This window comes from Lichenostomus cassidix, unplaced genomic scaffold (assembly GCF_008360975.1).
Source record: "Lichenostomus cassidix isolate B80296 unplaced genomic scaffold, HeHo_3.0 HiC_scaffold_39, whole genome shotgun sequence".
NCBI classification, from domain to species: Eukaryota; Metazoa; Chordata; class Aves; order Passeriformes; family Meliphagidae; genus Lichenostomus; species Lichenostomus cassidix.
Window position 1 is genome coordinate 831,051 of NW_028147446.1, and position 22,583 is coordinate 853,633.

Sequence of the window (22,583 nt, forward strand, 5' to 3'; positions counted from 1 at the left end):
CCAAAATTCCAGGTTTTTCCCCAAAATTTCAAGATTTTGACCAAAACATTGGGGATTTCACCCCAAAAATTCAGTATTTAATCACCAAAATTCAGGATTTAAACCCCAAAACTCCAGAATTTCACCCCAAAAATTCAGAATTTCACCCCAAAAATCCAGAATTTCACCCCAAAATTCCGAATTTCAACCCAAAAATTCAGGATTTCACCCCAAAAATTCAGAGTTTCACCCAAAAATTCAGGATTTTAACCCAAAACTTGGGATTTCACCCTGAGATTTCAGAATTTAACCTCAAAATTCACGATTTTAACTCCTAAAATTCAGATTTTCACCCCAAAAATTCCGATTTTCACCCCAAAAATTCCGATTTTCACCCCAAAAACTCAGAATTTCACCCCAAATTTCCTCGTTCCACCCCACAAATTCACACTTTCCCCAAACCCCCTGAGAATTTCCCTTTTTGGCCCCAAATTGCTGCTCTGGGCTGAGGAGGAAGTGAAACCCAAAATCTGCAGCAGCAGATCCGGGGAGGGGATTGGGGGGGAGGAGATTTGGGGAGAAAAACCAAAGATTTGGGGTCGGGAGGTGAGTTGGGGGCTGAAATTGGGGGATTTTGGGGTGAATTTGGGGAATTGGGGGTTGGACTTGGGGTCAGAAAAGGGAATTTTGGGGTTGGATTTGGGGAATTTGGGGTTGGATTTGGGGTTGGGAGGAGATTTGGGGTGAGATCTGACAGATTTGGGGTCGGGAGGTGAGTTTGGGGTTGGATTTGGGGAATTTGGGGTTGGATTTGGGGTCAGAAAAGTGAATTTGGGGCTGAATTTGGGGGATTTGGGGCTGAATTTGGGGTCAGAGAAGGGAATTTGGGGTTGGATTTGGGCAGGAAGGAGGATTTGGGGTGAAATCTCACAGATTTGGGGTCGGGAGGTGAGTTTGGGGTGCATTTGGGGGATTTTGGGGAATTTGGGGTTGGATTTGGGGAATTTGGGGCTGAATTTGGGGTCAGGAAGGAGGATTTGGGGTTGGATTTGGGGAATTTGGGTTGGATTTGAGGTTGGTTGGAGATTTGGGGTGAAATCTGACAGATTTGGGGTCGGGAGGTGAGTTTGGGGGAACTTGGGGGATTTTAGGGTGGATTTGGAGAATTTGGGGTTGGATTTGGGGCTGGGAGGAGATTTGGGGTGAAATCTGACAGATTTGGGGTCAGGAGGTGAGTTTGGGGTGGATTTGGGGGATTTGGAGTTGGATTTGGGGTCAGAAAAGGGAATTTGGGGTTAGATTTGGGGTCAGAGAGGTGAATTTGGGGTTGGATTTGGGGGATTTGGGGTTGGATTTGGGTTGGGAGGAGATTTGGGGGGAAAAACCAAAAATTTGGGGTCGGGAGGTGAGTTTGGGGTGCATTTGGGGGATTTTGGGGTTGGATTTGGGGAATTTGGGGTTGGACTTGGGGTCAGAAAAGGGAATTTGGGGCTGAATTTGGGGTCAGGAAGGAGGATTTGGGGTTGGATTTGGGGCTGGGAGGAGATTTGGGGTGAAAAACCAAAGATTTGGGGTCGGGAGGTGAGTTTGGGGCTGAAATTGGGGGATTTTGGGGAATTTGGGGGATTTGGGGAATTTTGGGGTCAGAAAAGTGAATTTGGGGCTGAATTTGGGGTCAGAAAAGGGAATTTGGGGTTGGATTTGGGCAGGAAGGAGGATTTGGGGTGAAATCTGACAGATTTGGGGTCGGGAGGTGAGTTTGGGGTGCATTTGGGGGATTTTGGGGAATTTGGGGTTGGATTTGGGGCTGAATTTGGGCTTGGATTTGGGGAATTTTGGGGTTGGATTTGGGCTGGGAGGAGATTTGGGGTGAAAAACCAAAAATTTGGGGTCAGGAGGTGAGTTTGGGGCTGAAATTGGGGGATTTTGGGGTTGGATTTGGGGAATTTGGGGTTGGATTTGGGGTCAGAAAAGGGAATTTGGGGTTGGATTTGGGGTCGGATTTGGGGAATTTGGGGTTGGATTTGGGGTTGGGAGGAGATTTGGGGTGAGATCTGACAGATTTGGGGTCGGGAGGTGAGTTTGGGGTTGGATTTGGGGAATTTGGGGTTGGATTTGGGGTCAGAAAAGTGAATTTGGGTTGGATTTGGGGGATTTGTGGCGGAATTTGGGGTCAGAAAAGGGAATTTTGGGGTTGGATTTGGGGTTGGATTTGGGCTGGGAGGAGATTTGGGGTGAGAAACGAAAGATTTGGGGTTGGGAGGTGAGTTTGGGTTGGATTTGGGGAAATTTGGGGTCAGAAAAGGGAATTTGGGGCTGAAATTGGGGGATTTTGGGGTCAGAAAAGGGAATTTTGGGGTCAGAAAAGGGAATTTGGGACTGAATTTGGGGTTGGATTTGGGGTGGGAGTAGATTTGGGGTGAAAAACCAAAGATTTGGGGTTGGGAGGTGAGTTTGGGTTGGATTTGGGGAAATTTGGGGTCAGAAAAGGGAATTTTGGGGTCGGATTTGGCGAAATTTGGGGTTGGATTTGGGGGGTTTGGGGTCAGGGAGGTGAATTTGGGGTCAGAAGAGGGAATTTTGGGGTTGGATTTGGGGTCAGGAAGGAGGATTTGGGGTCGGGGAGGTGACTTTGGGGTCAAAGAGGTGAATTTGGGATCCCCAAACAGGAATTTGGAGTCAGGGATTTGGGATTTGGGGTCAGAAAAGGGAATTTTGGGGTCAGAAAAGGGAATTTTGGGGTCAGCAGGTGAGTTTGGGGTCGGGCAGAGGAATTTGGGGTTGGATTTGGGGTGAAAGAGGGGAATTTGGGATTCCCAGCAGGAATTTGGGATTCCTGGCAGGAATTCGAGATTCCCACAAGAATTTGGGATCAGAAATTTAGGATTTCCCAGCAGGAATTTGGGATTCCCAACAGCAATTTGGGATTTCCCACAGGAATTTGGGATCAGGAATTTGGGATTCCCACAGCAATTTTGGGATTTTAACAGGAATTTGGGATCAGGGAGATGAATTTGGGATTTCCAGCAAGAATTTGGGATTTTGACAGGAATTTGGGATCAGAAATTTGGGATTTTAACAGGAATTTGGGATCAGAAATTTAGGATTCCCAGCAGGAATTTGGGATCAGGAATTTGGGATTCCCACAGGAATTTTGGGATTTTAACAGGAATTTTGGATTTTAACAGGAATTTAGGATTCCCAACACCAATTTGGGATCAGAAATTCAGAATTCCCACTGGAATTTGTGATCAGGAATTTGGGATTCTCACAAGAATTTGGGATTTTAACAGAAATTTGGGATCAGGGAGATGAATTTGGGATTCCCAGCAGGAATTTAGGATTCCCAGCAGGAATTTGGGATCAGAAATTTGGGATTCTCACAGGAATTTAGGATTCCCAGCACCAATTTGGGATTTTAACAGGAATTTGGGATCAGAAATTCAGAATTCCCACTGGAATTTGGGATCAGAAGTTTGGGATTCTCACAGGAATTTAGGATTTCCCAGGAATTTGAGATTTTAACAGGAATTTGGGATCAGAAATTCAGAATTCCCAGCAGGAATTTGGGATCAGGAATTTGGGATTCCCACAGGAATTTGGGATTTTAACAGGAATTTGGGATTTTGACAGGAATTTGGGATTCTCAGAGGAATTTAGGATTCCCAACACCAATTTGGGATCAGAAATTTAGAATTCCCACTGGAATTTGGGATCAGAAATTCGGGATTCTCACAAGAATTTGGGATTTCCCACAGGAATTCAGGATTCCCAACCCCAATTTGGGATTTCCCAGGATTTGGGATCAGAAATTTGGGATTTCCCAGGATTTGGGATTCCCAGGATTTGGGATCAGGAATTTGGGATTTCCCAGGATTTTGGGATTTCCCAGGATTTGGGATCAGAAATTTGGGATTTCCCAGAATTTGGGATTCCCAGGATTTGGGATCAGGAATTTGGGATTTCCCAGGATTTGGGATTCCCAGGAATTTGGGATTTCCCAGGAATTTGGGATTTCCCAGGGATTTGGGATCAGGAATTTGGGATTTCCCAGGATTTGGGATTTCCCAGGATTTGGGATTCCCAGGATTTGGGATTTCCCAGGATTTGGGGTCGATGGCTCAGCAGGACACTTATGGGAACTGGTTGGGATCTTCTCCTGCCCAGCGCCTGGCCAGGCAGCCCGGTAGGGAATTCCCACTTTTCCCACTTTTCCTATCTTTTTCCCACTTTTTCCTGCTTTTTCCCAACTTCTTCCCCACTTTTTGCCTTTTTTTTTCCATTTTTTCCCACTTTTTTTCCCCCTTTTTCCTGCTTTTTCCCAGCTTTTTCCCACTATTTCCATTTTTTTCCCCACTTTTTCCCCATTTTTTTCCGGTTTTTTCCCAATTTTTTCCAGTGTTTTCCCACTTTTTACTGCTTTTTCCCAACTTTTTCCCATTTTTTCCATTTTTTTCCCACTTTTTTCCATTTTTTTCCCACTTTTTTCCATTTTTTCTCACTTTTTACTGCTTATTCCCAACTTTTTCCCACTTCTTTCCCATTTTTCCCCACTTTTTCCCATTTTTTTCCTCTCTTTTTCCCATTTTCCCACTTTTCCCCATTTTTCCCCACTTTTTTCCCACTTTTTCCTGCTTTTTCCCAACTTTTTCCCCACTTTTCGCCTTTTTTTTCCCATTTTTCCCCACTTTTTTCCTGACTTTTTCCCACTTTTTTCTGGTTTTTTCCCACTTTTTCCCATTTTTTCCCGTTTTTCCCTATTTTGTTCTCATTTTTCCCCACTTTTCCCCATTTTCCCCCACTTTTTTCCCACTTTTTTCCTGGATTTTCCCACTTTTTCCCACTTTTCCCCATTTTTTTCTCACTTTTCCCATTTTTCCCACTTCCCCCCATCTTTTTTCAACTTTTTCCCACTTTTTCCCATTTTTCCCCATTTTATCCCACTTTTCCCAACTTTTTCCCCAACTTTTCCCCACTTTTTTCCCACTTCCCCCATTTTTTCCCATTTTTCCCCATTTTTTCCCACTTTTTCCCATTTTTCTCACTTTTCCCAATTTTTCCCACTTTTCCCCATTTTTTCCCATTTTCCCCACTTTTTCCTGCTTATTCCCAACTTTTTCCCCCCTTTTTGCCATTTTTTCCCATTTTTCCCACTTTTTTCCGGTTTTTTCCACTTTTTCCCATTTTTCCCCACTTTTTTCCCTCTTTTTCCTGCTTTTTCCCAGCTTTTTCCCACGTTTCTCCCACTTTTTTCCAGTTTTTTCCCACTTTTTGCAATTTTTTTCCCCTTTTCCACTTTTTTCCAGTTTTTTCCCACTTTTTTCCATTTTTCCCCACTTTTTCCCCACTTTTTCCCCACTTTTTCCATTTTTTTTCTCACTTTTCCCACTTTTTCCCAGGTTTTTTTCCTTTTTTCTCATTTTTTCCCACTTTTTCCCACTTTTTCCCCATTTTTCCCACTTTTTTCCAGTTTTTTCTGTTTTTTTCCTGAGTTTTCCCACTTTTTCCCATTTTTCCCACTTTTTTGCATTTTTTCCCACTTTTTCCCAGGTTCCCCCACTTTTCCCAGCTTTTCCCCACTTTTCCCCATTTTTTTCCTGGGTTTTCCCACTTTTTTTCCCACTTTTCCCATTTTTTCCTGCTTATTCCCTCCTTTTCCCATTTTTTTCCCATTTTTTTCCTCACTTTTCCCACTTTTCCCCATTTTTCCCCATATTTTTCCCCATTATTTTCCCCATAATTTTCTCATAATTTCCCATTTTCCCCATTATTTTCCCATTTTTCCCCATTTTCCTGATTATTTTCCCCATATTTTTCCCATTATTTCCCCATTTTTCCCATTTTCCCATTTTTCCAGGCCTTTACTCCATGGCAGGGAAGGTTTCTCCAGCTGCTGCTGACCTCAGACCAGGTAAAAAAAAATCTCCTTTTTCCCATTTCCCAGCAGATTTTCCCAACCATCAGCATTCCCAATCCACCCCAAATCCTCTTTTTTTTCCCCATTTTCCTACTTTTTCCCCCATTATTTTCCCTTTTTCCCCTATTTTCCTCCATTTTTTCCCATTTTTTCCTGATTTTCCCCCATTTCCCCATTATTTTTCCTGTTTCTTCCCCATTATTTTCCCATTTTTTTCCCTGTTTTTCCCCCATTTTCCCATTTTCCCCCCATTTTTCCTATTTTTCCCCCTTTATTTCCCCTATTTTTCCCTGGTTTTCCACCTTTTCCCCCATTATTTTCCCTTTTTTCCTGATTTTCCCCATTTTTCCCAATTTTCCCCATTTTTCCCCTTTTATTTCCCCCATTTTTTCCCATTTTTCCCCATAATTTTCCCATTTCCTCTGGGTTTTCCCCCATTATTTCCCCATTTTTCTGCTTCCCCCATTTTTCCCCATAATTTTCCCATTTTTCCCTGTTTTTCCCCCTTGATTTTCCCCATTTTCCCCAATTATTTTCCCCATTTTTCCCCATTTTTCCCCTTTTTTCCCCATTTTTCTCCATTATTTTTCCTTTTTTCCTGATTTTCCCCTATTTTCCCCATTTTTTCCTGTTATTTTCCCATTTCTCCCCATTTTTCCCCAATTTTTTTCCCATTTTTTTCCATTTTTTCTCCATTTTTCCTGTTTTCCCCCTTATTTTCCCCTTTTTTTCTCATTTTCCCCATTATTTTCCCATTTTTTCCTGATTTTCCCCCATTTCCCCAATTTTTCCCCATTTTTCCCCCTAATTTTCCCATTTTTCCCCGTTTTTCCCCCTTGATTTTCCCCCTTTTCCCAATTATTTTTCCCCATTTCCCCATTTTTTCCCCATTTTCCCCATAATTTTCCCATTTTTCCTCTTTTTCTGCCTTTTCTTTCCCCATTTTTCCCATTTTTCCCATTTTTTCCCCCTTTTTCCCCATTTTTCCCATTTTTTCCCATTTTCCCATTTTTTCCATTTTCTCCCAATTTTTTCCCCATTGTTTTCATTTTTCCCCCATTTTTCCTGTTTTTCCCCCTTATTTTCCCCTTTTTTCTCATTTTCCCCCATTTTTCCCCAATTATTTTCCCCAGTTTTCCCCATTTTTCCAATTTTTCCCATTTTTCTCCACTTTCCCCAATTTCCCCATTTTCCCATTTTCCCCCAATTATTTCCCCCATTTTTCCCCCTAATTTTCCCATTTTTCCCCATTTTCCCAATTATTTTTCCCATTTTTTCCCCATTTTTCCCATTTTTCTCCATAATTTTCCCCATAATTTCCCCCTTTTTCCTGATTTTCCCCCTTTTCTTTCCCCATTTTTCCCATTTTTCTCATTTTTCCCCATAATGTTCCCATTTTTCCTGTTTTTCCGCCTTTATATTTCCCATTTTTCCCCATTTTCCCCATTTTTCCCATTTTTTCCCATTTTTTCCCATTTTTTCCCATTTTTTCCCATTTTTTCCCCATAATTTTCCCATTTTTCCTGTTTTTCCACCTTTATATTTCCCATTTTCCCCATTATTTTCCCCATTTTTCCCCATATTTTTTCCTGACCATTTTTCCCATTATTTGTCCCATTTTCCCAATTTTTCCCATTATTTCCCCATTTTCCCCATTTCTCTCAATTATTTTTCCCCATTTTTTCCCATTTTTCTCCATTTTTCCCATTTTCCCCTATTTTTTCCCCATTATTTTTCCCCATTTTTCCCTATTATTTTTCCCATTATTTTCCCATTAGTTTCCCATTTTCCCCATTTTCCCCATTTTTTCCCAATTATTTCCCCATTTTCCCCCATTTTTCTTATTTTCCTCGTTTTCCCATTTTTTCCCATTTTTCCCATTTCCCTATTTTCCCATTTTTCCCATTTTTCACCATTTTTTCCCCATAATTTTCCCAGTTATTCTCCATTTCCCCCATTATTTCCCCCAATTATTTCCCCTTTTTTTCCCAATTATTTTCCCCATTTTCCCCCTTTTTCCCCATTTTTCCCATTTTCCCCAATTATTTTTCCCCAATTATTTTTCCCATTTTCCCTATTTTTCCCAATTATTTTCCCCAGTTTTCCCCATTTTTTCCATTTTTCCCATTTTCCCCATTTTTCCCCATTTTTCCCCATTTTTCCCATTTTTCCCATTTCCCCCATTTTCCCTGATTATTTTTCCCATTTTCCCAATTATTTCCCAATTATTTTCCCCATCTTTTCCCCCATTTTTCCTGTTTTTCCCCCTTTATTTTCTCAATTTTTCCCCATTATTTTGCTCATTTTCCCCATTTTTCCCCAATTATTTTCCCCACTATTTCCCCATTATTTTCCCCCAATTTTCCCCATTTTCCCCATAATTTCCCCAATTATTTTCCCGATTTTTCTCCTTTTTTCCCATTTTTCCTGTTTTTCCGCCTTTTCTTTCCCCATTTTCCCCATTTTTCCCCCTAATTTTCCCATTTTTTCCCCCTTGATTTTCCCCATTTTCCCAATTATTTTCCCCATTTTCCCGATTATTTTTCCAATTATTCCCCATTTTCCCCATTTTTTCCATTTTCCATTTTTCCCCTTTTTTTTTCCATTTTTTTCCCATTTTCCCCTTTTCTTTTTTCCCCTTTTCTCTTTCTTTCCCATTTTTCCCATTTCCCCTTTTCCCTGATTATTTTTCCCAATTATTTCCCCATTTTTTCCCAATTATTTTCCCCATTTTTTCCCCCATTTTTCCTGTTTTTCCCCCTTTATTTTCTCAATTTTTCCCCATTATTTTCCTCATTTTCCCCATTTTTTCCCCAATTATTTTCCCCACTATTTCCCCATTATTTTCCCCAAATTTTCCCATTTTCCCCATAATTTCCCCATTTTTTCCCATTTTTTTCCCATTTTTCCCCATTTTTTTTTTCCCATTTTTCCCCCATTTCCCATTTTTTCCCCCTTTTTTCCCCATTTTCCCAATTTTTTCCCCTTTTCCCTTTTTTTTTGATTATTTTTCCAATTATTCCCCATTTTTTCCCATTTTCCCCATTTTCCCCATTTTTCCCTGATTATTTTTCCCATTTTCCCTATTTTTCCCAATTATTTCCCCATTTTTTCCCAATTATTTTCCCCATTTTTTCTCCCATTTTTCCTGTTTTTCCCTCTTTATTTTCTCAATTTTTCCCCCAATTATTTTCCGCATTTTTCCCCATATTTTCCCCATTTTTTTTCTCATTTTCCCCCATTTTTCCCGATTATTTTTCCCATTTTTCCCAATTATTTTCCCCATTTTTTCCCCAAATTTCCCCATTTTTTCCCCATTTTTTCCCCATTTTTTCCCCATTTTTTCCCATTTTTTCCCCAAATTTCCCATTTTCCCCCCTTCAGGCTCCCCAGGCAGTTTCGATGACGACTACGATGACATTTCTGTGTCACTGCCGGAGCAGAGTCACCCTGAGAATCCTGCCAAAGGTCAGAATTCCCAAAATTCCCAAAAAATAAATCCCAAAAAATTCCCAAAATCCCAGATTTGGAGCAGAGTCACCCTGAGAATCCTGCCAAAGGTCAGAATTCCCAAAATTCCCAAAAAATAAATCCCAAAAAATTCCCAAAAAACCCCAAAAAATAATTCCCAAAAAATTCCCAAAATCCCCAAAAATAATTCCCAAAAATAGCAAAAATAATTCCCAAAAACTCAAAAAATAATCCCCAAAATCCCAGATTTGGAGCAGAGCCACCCTGAGAATCCTGGCAAAGGTCAGAATTCCCAAAATTCCCAAAAAATAAATCCCAAAAAATTCCCAAAACCCCAGATTTGGAGCGAGTCACCTGAGAATCCTGCAAGGTCAGATTAATTCCCAAAAAAAAATCAAAACCCAAAATCAGATTGGACAGTCACCTGAAATCCTGCCAAAGGTCAGAATTCCCAAAAATCCCCCCAAAAAATTCCCAAAATTCCCAAAAATAATTCCCAAAATTCCCAAAAAATAATTCCCAAAATTCCCAAAAAATAATTCCCAAAAAATCCTAAAGATAATTCCCAAAAAACCCCAAAAAATAATTCCCAAAATCCCAAAATAATTCAAAAATCCCAAAAAACCCCAAAATCCCAAAAATAATTCCCAAAAAATTCCAAAAATAAATCCCAAAAAATAATTCCCAAAAAATAATTCCCAAAAAAAATTTCCAAAAAAAATTCCTAAAAATCCCAAAAAAAATTCCCAAAAAATTCGAAAATAATTCCCAAAAAAATTCCAAAAAAATCCAAAAATAATTCCCAAAAATTCCAAAAATAATTCCCAAAATGCCAAAAAATCCCAAAAATCCCCAAAATTCTGGGTTGGATCAAAGTCACTCTGAGAATCCTGGAAAAGGTCAGAATTCCCAAAATTCCCAAAAAATAATTCCCAAAATAATTCCCAAAAATCCCCAAAAGAATTCCCAAAAAATAATTCCCAAAAAATAATTCCCAAAACAAAATCCCAAAAAGAATTTCCAAAAATCTCCAAAAGAATTCCCAAAAATCCCCAAAATAATTCCCAAAAAATCCGAAAATAATTCCCAAAAAATTCGAAAATAATTCCCAAAAAAATTCCAAAAAAAATCCAAAAATAATTCCCAAAAATTCCAAAAATAATTCCCAAAATGCCAAAAAATCCCAAAAATCCCGAAAATTCTGGGTTGGATCAAAGTCACCCTGAGAATCCTGGGAAAGGTCAGAATTCCCAAAATCCCCCAAAAAATTCCCAAAAATCCCCAAAATCCTAAAAATAATTCCCAAAAATAATTCCCAAAAAATAATTCCCAAAAAATAATTCCCCAAAAAATCCCAAAGAATTCCCAAAATCCCAAAGAATCCCAAAATCCCCAAAATAATTCCCAAAAATTCGAAAATAATTCCCAAAAATTCCACAAAATCCAAAAATAATTCCCAAAATGCCAAAAAATCCCAAAAATCCCCAAAATTCTGGGTTGGATCAAAGTCACCCTGAGCCTCCTGGGAAAGGTGAGAAATTCCCAAAATTCCCAAAAAGAATTCCCAAAAATAATTCCCAAAAAATAATTCCCAAAAATAAATCCCAAAAATAATCCCCAAAAATTCCCAAAAATAATTCCCAAAAATCCCCAAAATAATTCCCAAAAATCCTCAAAATAATTCCAAAAAATCCCCAAAATAATTCCCAAAAATTCCCAAAAAGAATTCCCAAAAATCCCCCAAAAACCCCAAAATCAAAAAAAAAATTCCAAAAAATCTCAAAAATCCCAAAAATTCTGGATTGGATCAAAGTCACCCTGAGAATCCTGGGAAAGGTGAGAAATTCCCAAAAATAATTCCCAAAAATCCCAAAAAATAATTCCCAAAATCCCAGATGAAATTAACCCCAAAATTCCCATTATTTTTCCCAGAATTCCCAAATTCCCATTTTTCGATGAAATTTACCCCAAAATTCCCTTTTTTGGATGAAATTAACCCCAAAATTCCCATTATTTTTCCCCCAAAATTCCCATTTTTCAATGAAATTAACCCCAAAATTTCCATTATTTTTCCCCCAAAATTTCCAAATTTCCCATTATTTTTCTCCCAAAATTCCCATTTTTTGATGAAATTAACCCCAAAATCCCCATTGTTTTTCCCAAAATTCCCATTATTTTCCCCAAAATTCCCAAAATCCCCATTTTTTATTGAAATTAACCCCAAAATTCCCATTTTCCCAAGAAATTAACCCCAAAATTCCCATCATTCCATGAAATTCACCCCAAAATTCCCATTTTTAGACAGAAATTTCCCATTTTTTGATGAAATTAACCCCAAAATCCCCATTTTTAAAATGAAATTAATCCCAAAATTCCCATTATTTTCCCCCAAAATTCCCATTTTTAAAATCCCATTTTTCCCCAAAATTCACTCCCCAAAAATTCCCATTTTTCTCCCAAAAAAATCCCCATTTTTCCCTAAAAATCCACATTTTTCCCTTAAAAATTCCTTTTTTCCCCAAAAATTCCCATTTTTCAAATTTCCTCCCAAAATTCCCAAATTTCCCCCAAAATTTCCCATTTTTCCCTAAAAATTTCCCAATTTTTCCCCCAAATTTCCCCAAAATTCCCATTTTTTCCCAAAATTCCCGTTTTTTCCCAAAATTCCCATTTTTTTCCCAAAATTCCCAAAATTCCCATTTTAACCCCAAAATTCCCAAATTTCCATTATTTTTCCCCAAAATCTCCCTTTTTTCAATGAAATTCACCCCAAAAATTCCCATTTTTAATGAAATTAACACCAAAATTCCCATTATTTTCCTCCAAAATTCCCAAAATTCCCATTATTTTTCCCCAAAATTCCCATTTTTCAATGAAATTAACCCCAAAATTCCCATTTTTTAATGAAATTAACCCCAAAATTCCCTTTTTTTCCCCAAAAATTCCCATTTTTTTCCTTGGAATTCCCAAAATTCCCATTTTTTCCCCCAAAATTCCCAAAATCCCCCTTATTTTTCCCCCCCAAAATTCCCATTTTTTCCCCTTCAAAATCCTTTTTTCCCCAAATTCCAAAATCCCCATTTCCCCCAAAATTCCCAAAATCCCCATTTTTAATGAAATTAACACCAAAATTCAATGAAATTAACCCCAAAATTCCCATTATTTTCCTCCAAAATTCCCCAAATTCCCATTATTTTCCTCCCAAAATTCCCATTTTTCAATGAAATTAACCCCAAAATTCCCTTTTTTTCCCCAAAAATTCCCATTTTTTTCCTTGGAATTCCCAAAATTCCCATTTTTTCCCCAAAATTCCCATTTTTCCCATTTTTCCCCCAAAATTCCCAAAATCCCCCTTATTTTTCCCCCCCAAAATTCCCATTTTTTCCCTCTCAAAATCCCTTTTTTCCCCAAAATTCCCAAAATCCCCATTTTCCCCCCCAAAATTCCCAAATTTCCCATTATTTTTCCCCAAAATCTCCATTTTTTAATGAAATTCACCCCAAAATTCAATGAAATTCACCCCAAAATTCCCATTATTTTTCCCAAAATTCTCATTTTTCAATGAAATTAACCCCAAAATTCCCATTATTTTCCCCCCAAAATTCCCAAAATCCCCATTTTTTATTGAAATTAACCCCAAAACTCCCATTTTCCCAAGAAATTCACCCCAAAATTCCCATTTTTAGACAGAAATTTCCCGTTTTTTAATGAAATTAACCCCAAAATTCCCATTTTTTAAATGAAATTAACTCCAAAATTCCCATTATTTTCCCCAAAATTCCCATTTTTTCCCATTTTTCCCATTTTTCCCATTTTTCAGGTGTTTATCTCCTGGCAGGACCTCCCAGCTCCTCGCAGAACCTTCCGGAAGTTTCCATCCCCAAATCCCAGGAATTTGCCCCAAATCGCTGCCGGAATTGGCTTTTGGGCATTTTGGGATTTTTGGGATTTTTGGGGATTTTGAGCTCCTTGGCTTGGGGAGTTCTGCTGGGGCTGGCCAGGGAGAGAGGTGAGGAAATTGGGGAATTTTGGGGGAAATTTGGGAAAATTTGGGAATTTTGGAGGAAAAAATGGGGATTTTGGGAAAAATAATGGTGATTTTGGGGTTAATTTCATTGAAAAATGGGGATTTTGGGGGAAATAATGGGAATTTTGGGGTGAATTTCATTGAAAAATGGGAATTTTGGGGTTAATTTCATTGAATTTTGGGGTGAATTTCATTAAAAAATTGGGATTTTTGGGTTAATTTAATTGAAAAATGGGAATTTTGGGGGAAAAAATGGGAATTTTGGGGTTAATTTCATTGAAAAAATGGGGATTTTGGGGTTAATTTCACTTAAAAAATAATGGGAATTTGGGGGGGGAAATGGGGATTTTGGGAATTCTGGGAAAAATAATGGGAATTTTGGGGTTAATTTCATCGAAAAATGGGAATTTTCTGTCTAAAAATTGGGAATTTTGGGGTGAATTTCATTTAAAAATGGGGATTTTGGGAATTCCAGGGAAAAAAATGGGAATTTTGGGGGAAAAAATGGGAATTTTGGGGTTAATTTCATCGAAAAAATAATGGGAATTTTGGGGGGAAAAATGGGAATTTTGGGGTTAATTTCATCGAAAAAATAATGGGAATTTTGGGGGGAAAAATGGGGATTTTGGGAATTCTGGGACAAAAATAATGGGAATTTTGGGGTGAATTTCATTGAAAAATGGGATTTTGGGGGAAAATAATGGGAAATTTGGGGATTTTGGGGTTAATTTCATTGAATTTTGGGAATTTTAGGGAAAAAATGGGAATTTTGGGGGAAAAATGGGAATTTTGGGAATTGCAGGAAAAATAATGGGAATTTTGGGGGAAAAAATCATGGGAAATTTGGGAATTTTGGGAAAAACAATGGGAATTTTGGGGTTAATTTCATTGAAAAATGGGAATTTGGGATTTAATTCCAAATAAAAAATGGGAATTTTGGGAATAATTCCATTGAAAAATGGGAATTTTGGGATTTAATTCACCTTTTAAAGGGAATTTGGGGATTTAATTCCAGTTTTAATTGGGAATTTTGGGATTTTTTTCCTGTTTTAAATGGGAATTTTGGGAATAATTTCATTGAAAAATGGGAATTTGGGGTGAATTTCAGATAAAAATGGGAATTTTGGGTTTAATTCCCAATAAAAAATGGGAATTTTGGGATTTAATTCCATCCAAAAATGGGAATTTTTGGGATTTTTCCCATTTTTTCCTGCAGAAAGAGCAATTCTGTCGGAATTGGAATTCCTGAAATCCAACCTGTCGGGAATTTGGGATTCTGGTGAGTTTGGGATCAAAATTCCCAATTTTTTTGGGAATTTCCACTTTTCCTGGTTTGGGTTTTGGTGGAAAATTGGGGAAAAAATGGATTTTTTTAAGGTTTTGCTCCTTTTTTTCCTGGTTTTTCCCAGAATTCCTGATGGATTTTTGGGAAAAATAGAAAAATTTGTGGAAAAATGGGAAAATTTTGGGAAAAATTGAAAAAATCTTGGGGAAAAAAATGGAAAAATTAGGGAAAAAAATGGAAAAATTTGGGGGAAAAAGGAAAAATCTTGGAAAAATGGAAAAATTTCAGGGGAAAAAAGGGGAAAATCTTGGAAAAAATGAGAAGATTTTGGAAAAAAATGGAAAAATTTAGGGGAAAAAGGAAAAATCTTGGGAAAAATTGGAAAATCCTGGAAAAAATGGAAAAATATTGGGAAAAAATGTGGAAAAAAATGGAAAAGTCTTGGGGGAAAATGGAAAAAAGGGAAAAATAGAAAAATCTTGGGAAAAAAATGGAAAAATTTTGGAAAAAACTGGGAAAATATTGGAAAAAAATGGAAAAATTCTGGGATAAAATGGGAAACTCTTGGGAAGATTGAAAAAATCTGGAAAAAAAAAGGAAAAATATGGGGAAAAAAGGGAAAAATCCTGGGAAAAAAAGGGAAAAATTTTGGGGAAAAAAAATGGAAAAATCTTGGAAAAAATGGAAAAATTTTGGAAAAAAATGGAAAAATTTTGGAACAGTCTGGAAAAAATTGGGGGAACAAAAACACCTAGAAAAAAAACTGGGGGGAAAAAATGGAAAAAAAAAACTGGGAAAAAACTGGGAAAAAACTGGGAAAAAAGGGAAAAATTCTGGAAAAAAAAATCTGGAAAAAAAATCTGGAAAAATCCTGGGAAAATTCTGGGGAAAAAATGGAAAAAAATGGGAAAAAAATGGAAAAAAAATGGAAAAAATGGTTGGGGATGAACTGGGATGGACTGGGATGGACTGGGATGAACTGGGATGGACTGGGATGAACTGGGATGAACTGGGATTGAACTGGGATGAACTGGGATTGAACTGGGAGGGACTGGGAGGGACTGGGATGGACTGGGATGAACTGGGAGGGACTGGGATGGACTGGGAGCACTGGCTGTACTGGTCCATAGTGGTTTAACTGGTCCATACTGGTTTCTATCACTCCATACTGGTCCATACTAGTCTGTACTGGTCCATACTGGTCTATACTGGTTTAACTGGTCCATACTGGTCCACACTGGTCCATACTGCTTTATATCAGTCCATACTGGTCTATACTGGTCCATACTGGTCCATACTGGTTTATACTATTCCATACTGGTCCAAACTGGTTTATACTAGTCCATACTGGTCCAAACTGGTTTATACTAGTCCATACTGGTCCATACTGGTCCATACTGGTACATATTGGTTTGTATCAATCCATACTGGTCCATACTGGTCTATACTGGTCCATACTGGTCTATACTGGTTTATACTGGTTTGTACTGGTCCATACTGCTTTATATCAGTCCATACTGGTCCATACTGGTCCGTACTGGTTTATACTGGTCCATACTGGTTTATACTGGTCCATACTGGTCTGTACTGGTCTCTAACTGGTCCATACTGGTCCATACTGGTTTATACTGGTTTAACTGGTCCATACGGGTACATATTGGTTTGTATCAATCCATACTGGTCATACTGGTCCGTACTGGTTTATACTGGTCCATACTGGTCTATACTGGTTTATACTGGTTTGTATTGGTCTATATTGGTCCATACTGGTCTCTAACTGGTCCATACTGGTCCATACTGGTCCCTACTGGTCCATACTGGTCCAAACTGGTTTACACTGGTCTCTAACTGGTTTTTACTGGTCCATATTGGTTTATAGTGGTCTGTACTGGTCTATACTGGTTTATATCAGTCTATGCTGGTCCATTCTGGTTCATACTGGTCTCTAACTGGTCCACACTGGTTTATACTGGTTTATATCAGTCCATACTGGTCCATATTGGTCCATACTGGTCCATACTGGTTTATACTGGTTCATACTGGTTTATACTGGTTCATACTGGTTTATATCGGTCCATACTGGTCCTTACTGGTCTCTAACTGGCCCATACTGGTCCATACTGGTCTATACTGGTCCATACTGGTCTATACTGGTCCATACTGGTTCATACTGGTCTATACTGGTCCATACTGGTTTATATCAGTCCATACTGGTCCATACTGGTTTATACTGGTCCGTACTGGTCCATACTGGTTTATACTGGTCCATACTGGTTTATACTGGTCCATACTGGTCCATACTGGTCCATACTGGTTTCTATCAATCCATACTGGTCCATACTGGTTTATACTGGTTTATACTGGTTTATACTGGTTTATACTGGTCCATACTGGTCTCTAACTGGTCCATACTGGTTTCTCCTCCCAGCCCAGCTCTCCCAGACTCAGCTGCACTTTGTGCTCCAACAGCACCAGCAGGAGCTGCAGGAGATCAGCGGTGAGTCCCCAAAATTCCCCAAAATTCCCCAAAATTCCCCAAAATTCCCAAAATTCCCAGAAATTCCCAGAAATTCCCAAAGATTCCCGAAGATTCCACCCCAAAAATCCCCCAGAATTCCACCCAAAACACCCCAAAATTCCATAAAAGTTCCAGCAGGAGCTGCAGGAGATCAGCGGTGAGTCCCCAAAATTCCCAAAAATTCCCCAAAATTCCCGAAATTCCCAATAATTGCCAAAGATTCCCATCTTTTCCCTGGGATTTCTCCCAATTTCCCCCTGATTTCCCGGGATTTTCCTGGTGTTTTCCGGGATTTTCCTGGGATTTTCCTATATTTTTCTAGGATTTTCCTGTATTTTCCAGGATTTTTCCGGGATTTTTCCTAGGATTTCCCTGGATTGTCTGGTATTTTCCTGGTATTTCCCAGGATTTCCCAGGATTTTCCATGATTTTTCTGGGATTTTTCCATGATTTTTCTGGAATTTTCCCATTATTTTCCCGGGATTTTTCCGGGATATTTCCCATGATTTTCCATGATTTTTTCCTCTACTTCCCATGATTTTTCTGGGATTCTCCCATGATTTTTCTGGAATTTTCCCATGATTTTTCTGGGACTTTTCCAGGGTTTTTCCGGGATTTTTCCAGGATATTTCCCATGATTTTCCCATGATTTTTCCAGGATTTTTCCAGGATTTTTCCGGGATATTTGCCATGATTTTCCATGATTTTTCCCTCTACTTCCCATGATTTTTCTGGAATTTTCCCATGATTTTCCCGGGATTTTTCCAGGATATTTCCCATGATCTCCCATGATTTTTCCTCTACTTCCCATGATTTTTCTGGGATTTTTCCATTATTTTTCTGGAATTTTCCCATGATTTTTCTGGGATTTTTCCAGGATATTTCCCATGATTTTCCCACTATTTCCCATTATTTTTCTGGGATATTTCCTGGTATTTCCCATGATTTTTCCAGGATTTTCCCATGATTTTTCTGGGATTTTCCCATGATTTTTCTGGGATTTTTCCATGATTTTTCCGGGATTTTTCCAGGATATTTCCCATGATTTTCCCATGATTTTTCCAGGCTTTTTCCATGATTTTTCTGGGACTTTCCCATGATTTTTCTGGGATTTTTCCAGGATTTTTCCGGGATTTTTCCAGGATATTTCCCATGATTTATTTTCCCACTATTTCCAGCTATTTCCCATTATTTTTCTGGGATATTTCCTGGTATTTCCCATGATTTTTCCAGGATTTTCCCATGATTTTTCTGGGATTTTCCCATGATTTTTCCGGGATTTTCCCGGGATATTTCCCATGATTTTCCCATGATTTTTCCCTCTACTTCCCATGATTTTTCTGGGATTTTTCCATGATTTTTTCTGGAATTTTCCCATGATTTTTCTGGGATTTTTCCACGATATTTGCCATGATTTTCCATGATTTTTCCAGGATTTTCCCATGATTTTTCTGGGACTTTCCCATTATTTTTCTGGGATTTTTCCAGCATATTTTCTGGGATTTTTCCAGGATATTTCCCATGATTTATTTTCCCACTATTTCCAGCTATTTCCCATGATTTTTCTGGGATATTTCCTGGTATTTTCCATGATTTTTTCTGGGATTTTCCCATGATTTTTCCGGGATTTTTCCATGATATTTCCCATGATTTTTCCAGGATTTTCCCGGGATATTTCCCATGATTTTCCATGATTTTTCCTCTACTTCCCATGATTTTTCTGGGATTTTTCCAGGATTTTTCCGGGATTTTTCCAGGATATTTCCCATGATTTATTTTCCCACTATTTCCAGCTATTTCCCATGATTTTCCCGGGATTTTCCCATGATTTTTCCGGGATTTTTCCGGGATATTTCCCATGATTTTCCCACGTTTCCCCGCAGAGCTGCTGTGCCGTTCCGTCGGGAATTCCCGGAATTGTCCTTCCGGCTGGAAATCCCACGGGAGAAGCTGCTTTGGGATTTCCCAGCTGGGGCTGGGCTGGAGTGAGGCCAGGAATGCCTGCAGGGAGCTCGGGGCTGAGCTGGTGGTCATCGAGAGCGAGGAGGAGCAGGTGAGGATCCCAAATCCCAAAAATCCTGAAACCCCAAAAATCCCAAAGCTTGAAATCCCCAAAATCCCAAAAATCCCAAAGCCCAAAAATCCTGAAATCCCCAAAACCCCAAATCGCAAAAATCCTGAAATCCCAAAGCCTGAAATCGCAAAAATCCCAAATCCCAAATCCCAAAAATCCCAAATCGCAAAAATCCCAAAAATCCCAAAGCCTGAAAGCCCAAAAATCCTGAAATCCCAAAAATCCTGAAATTCCAAAAATCACAAAGCCTGAAATCCCCAAAAGCCCAAAAATCCCAAAGCCCAAAAATCCCAAAGCCCAAAAATCCCAAAGCCTGAAATCCCCAAAATCCCAAAAATCCCAAAAATCCCAAATCCCAAAATCCCAAAAATCCCAAACTATCCCAAAGCTCAGCACTGCCTGCAGAGCTCGGGGCAGAGCTGGTGGTGATCGAGAGCGAGGAGGAGCAGGTTTGGGATCCTAAAATGTCCCCAGAAATCCCAAAGCCCAAAAATCCCAAAACCCCAAAGCCCAAATCCCAAAAATCCCAAAGCCCAAAAATCCTGAAATCCCAAAAATCCCAAAGCCAGAAATCCCCAAAAGCCCAAAAATCCCAAATCCCAAAAATCCCAAATCCCAAAAATCCCAAATCCCAAAAATCCCAAAATCCCTGAAATCCCAAATTCCAAAAATCCTGAAGTCCCAGAAATCCCAAAGCCCAAAAATCCTGAAATCCTAAAAATCCCAAAGCCTGAAATCCCCAAAATCCAAAAAATCTCAAAGCCCAAAAATCCTGAAAGTCCAAAAATCGCAAAACCCCAAATCGCAAAAATCGCAAAATCCCAAAAATCCCAAATCACAAAATATCCCCAAAATTCTCAAAACTCGAGCTCAGGCAGAGCTGGTGGTAAGTGAGAGGAAAACCCCAAAAATCCTAAATCCCAAATCCCAGATCCCAAAAATCCTGAAATCCCAAAAATCCCAACGCCTGAAATCCCCAAAATCCCAAAAATTCCGAAGCCCAAAAATCCTGAAATCCCAAAATCCCAAATCCTGAAATCCCCAAACTCCCCAAATCCTAAATCCCAAACCCCAAAGACCCCAAATCCCCAAACCCCCAAATCCCAAACTCCTCAAATCCCCAAACCCCAAATCCTAAAATCCCCAAACTCCCCAAACCCCAAACTCCAAATCCCCAACCCCAAAATCCCCAAACCCCAAATCCCCTAATCCCCAAACCCCCCAAATCCCAAACTCCTCAAACCCCAAACCCCAAAATCCCCAAACCCCAAAATCCCCAAAATCCCAAAATCCCCAATCCCCAAACCTCCCAAATCCCAAACCCCAATCCCTAAACTCCCAAACCCCAAATCCCCAAAACCCCAAATCCCAAACCCAAAATCCCCAAATCCCAAATCCCCAAAGCCCAAACCCCAAAATCCCCAAATCCCAAATGCCCAAAATCCCAAATCCCCAAACTCCCCAAACCCCAAAATCCCAAACTGCAAACTCCCCAAATCCCAAAATCCCCAAAACCCCAAAATCCCAAACCCCCCAAATCCCAAAATCCCCAAACCCCAAACCACCAAATCCCCAAACTCCCCAAATCCCCAAATTCCCTAAATCCCCAAATCCCAAAACCCCGAAATCCCAAAACCCCCAAATCCCAAACTCCCAAAACCCCCAAATCCCAAACTCTCAAATCCCAAACTCCCCAAATCCCAAAACCCCAAACCCCCAAATCCCAAACCCCAAAATCCCCAAATCCCAAACCCCAAACCCAAAATCCCCAAACTCCCAAAATCCCCAAATCCCAAAAACACCAAACCCCAAATCCCCAAACCCCAAACCCCAAAAACCCCAAAATGCCCAAATCCCCAAATCCCCAAAATCCCCAAATCCCAAAACCCCAAAATCCCAAAACCCCCAAATTCCCAAAATCCCAAAACCCCAAAATCCCCAAATCCCAAAATCCCAAAATCCCCAAATCCAACCCAAACCCCAAATCCCAAATCCCTAAATCCCAAACCCAAACTCCTTCCAATCCCCTAAATCCCCAAACCCCAAAAATCCCAAATCCCAAACCCCAAACTCCCCAAATCCCAAAATCCCCAAACTCCCCAAACACCCCAAATCCCCAAAATCTCCAAACTCCCCAAAACCCCAAACTGCAAACCCCAAAATCCCCAAACCCCCAAAATGCCAAAACCTAAAATCCCCAAATCCCAAAATCCCCAAACCCCAAAAACACCAAATCCCAAATCCCAAAATCTCAAAATCCCCAAACCCCAAACTCCAAATCCCAAATCCCAAATCCCAAACAGTATTTTGGGGTTTCTCTTGTAGGATTTCCTGCTGCAGAACCTGAACCGCAGCCAATCCTACTGGATCGGGGTCAGCGACCAGCAGCAGGAGGGGAAATGGGTTTGGGTCAGCGGGAACCCCAAATTCCGGTAAAACCCCAAAAAACCCCAAAAAACCCTAATTCTGGGAACAACCCCAAATATGGGAACAACCCCAAATTCCGGTAAAACCCCAAAAACCCCAAAAATTCCGGGAAAAACCCTAATTCTGGGAACAACCCCAAATGTGGGAACAGCCCCAAATTCTGGTAAAACCCCAAAAAAACCCAAAAATTCCGGGAAAAACCCAAATTCTGGGAACAACCCCAAATATGGGAACAATCCCAAATATGGGAACAACCCCAAATTCCGGTAAAACCCCAAAAAAACCCCAAAATTCCGGGAAAAACCCGAATTCTGGGAACAACCCCAAATATGGGAACAACCCCGAATTCCGGTAAAACCCCAAAGATTCCCAAAAAACCCAAATTCTGGGAAAAACCCTAATTCTGGGAAAAATCCCAAATTCGGGTAACAACCCCAAAGATTCCCAAAAAACCTTAATTCTGGGAACAACCCCAAATTCCGGTAAAACCCCAAAGATTGCCAAAAAACCCAAATTCTGGGAAAACCCTAATTCCGGGAAAACCCCAAAAATTCCCAAAAAAACCAAATTCCGGGAAAACCCCAAAGATTCTGGGAAAACCCCAAATTCTGGGAAAACCCCAAATTCTGGGAAAACCTCAAATTCTGGGAAAAACCCTAATAGTTCCGGGAAAAACCCCAAATTCCGGGAAAACCCCAAATATGGGAAAAACCCAAATTCTGGGAAAACCCCAAAAATTCTGGGAAAAACCCAAATATGGGAAAAACCCCAAATTCCGGCAAAACCCCCAAAATTACGGGAAAAACCTAATTCCAGGAAAACCCCAAAGAATTACGGGAAAACCCCAAAATCTGGTAAAACCCCAAAGATTCCGGGAAAACCCTA

The 22,583-nt window shown here is 39.5% G+C and overlaps 1 protein-coding gene across 4 annotated transcripts; it reads left to right on the forward strand.

The window, feature by feature from the left end:
* The first annotated feature begins 1,158 nt into the window (after positions 1-1,158).
* Positions 1,159-21,725, forward strand: LOC146422628 (C-type lectin domain family 6 member A-like). 4 transcript variants are annotated; one of them, XM_085045991.1, is made up of 9 exons: positions 1,159-1,210; positions 4,084-4,165; positions 5,837-5,890; positions 9,281-9,364; positions 13,188-13,376; positions 14,611-14,673; positions 17,108-17,176; positions 19,081-19,250; positions 21,597-21,722. In XM_085045991.1, the coding sequence occupies exons 2-9, from the start codon at positions 4,096-4,098 to the stop codon at positions 21,705-21,707; spliced, it is 810 nt and encodes a 269-aa protein (XP_084902117.1). In that variant the 5' UTR covers positions 1,159-1,210; positions 4,084-4,095; the 3' UTR covers positions 21,708-21,722. The 4 variants fall into 4 exon arrangements, with proteins under 4 accessions (XP_084902117.1, XP_084902119.1, XP_084902118.1 ...); XM_085045992.1 differs by lacking the exon at positions 1,159-1,210 and having other exon boundaries at positions 3,998-4,165; positions 13,206-13,376; positions 21,597-21,723; XM_085045990.1 differs by lacking the exon at positions 1,159-1,210 and having other exon boundaries at positions 3,999-4,165.
* The last annotated feature ends 858 nt before the right edge of the window (positions 21,726-22,583 follow it).

Bases quoted from the DNA above. Each gene is read 5' to 3' on its own strand.
- LOC146422628 (XM_085045991.1), top strand. From the start codon at position 4,096: ATGGCTCAGCAGGACACTTATGGGAACTGGTTGGGATCTTCTCCTGCC. The intron at 4,166-5,836 runs GTAGGGAATTCC...CCATTTTTCCAG, and splicing joins GCGCCTGGCCAGGCAGCCCG to GCCTTTACTCCATGGCAGGG. The intron at 14,674-17,107 runs GTGAGTTTGGGA...TTCTCCTCCCAG, and splicing joins GTCGGGAATTTGGGATTCTG to CCCAGCTCTCCCAGACTCAG.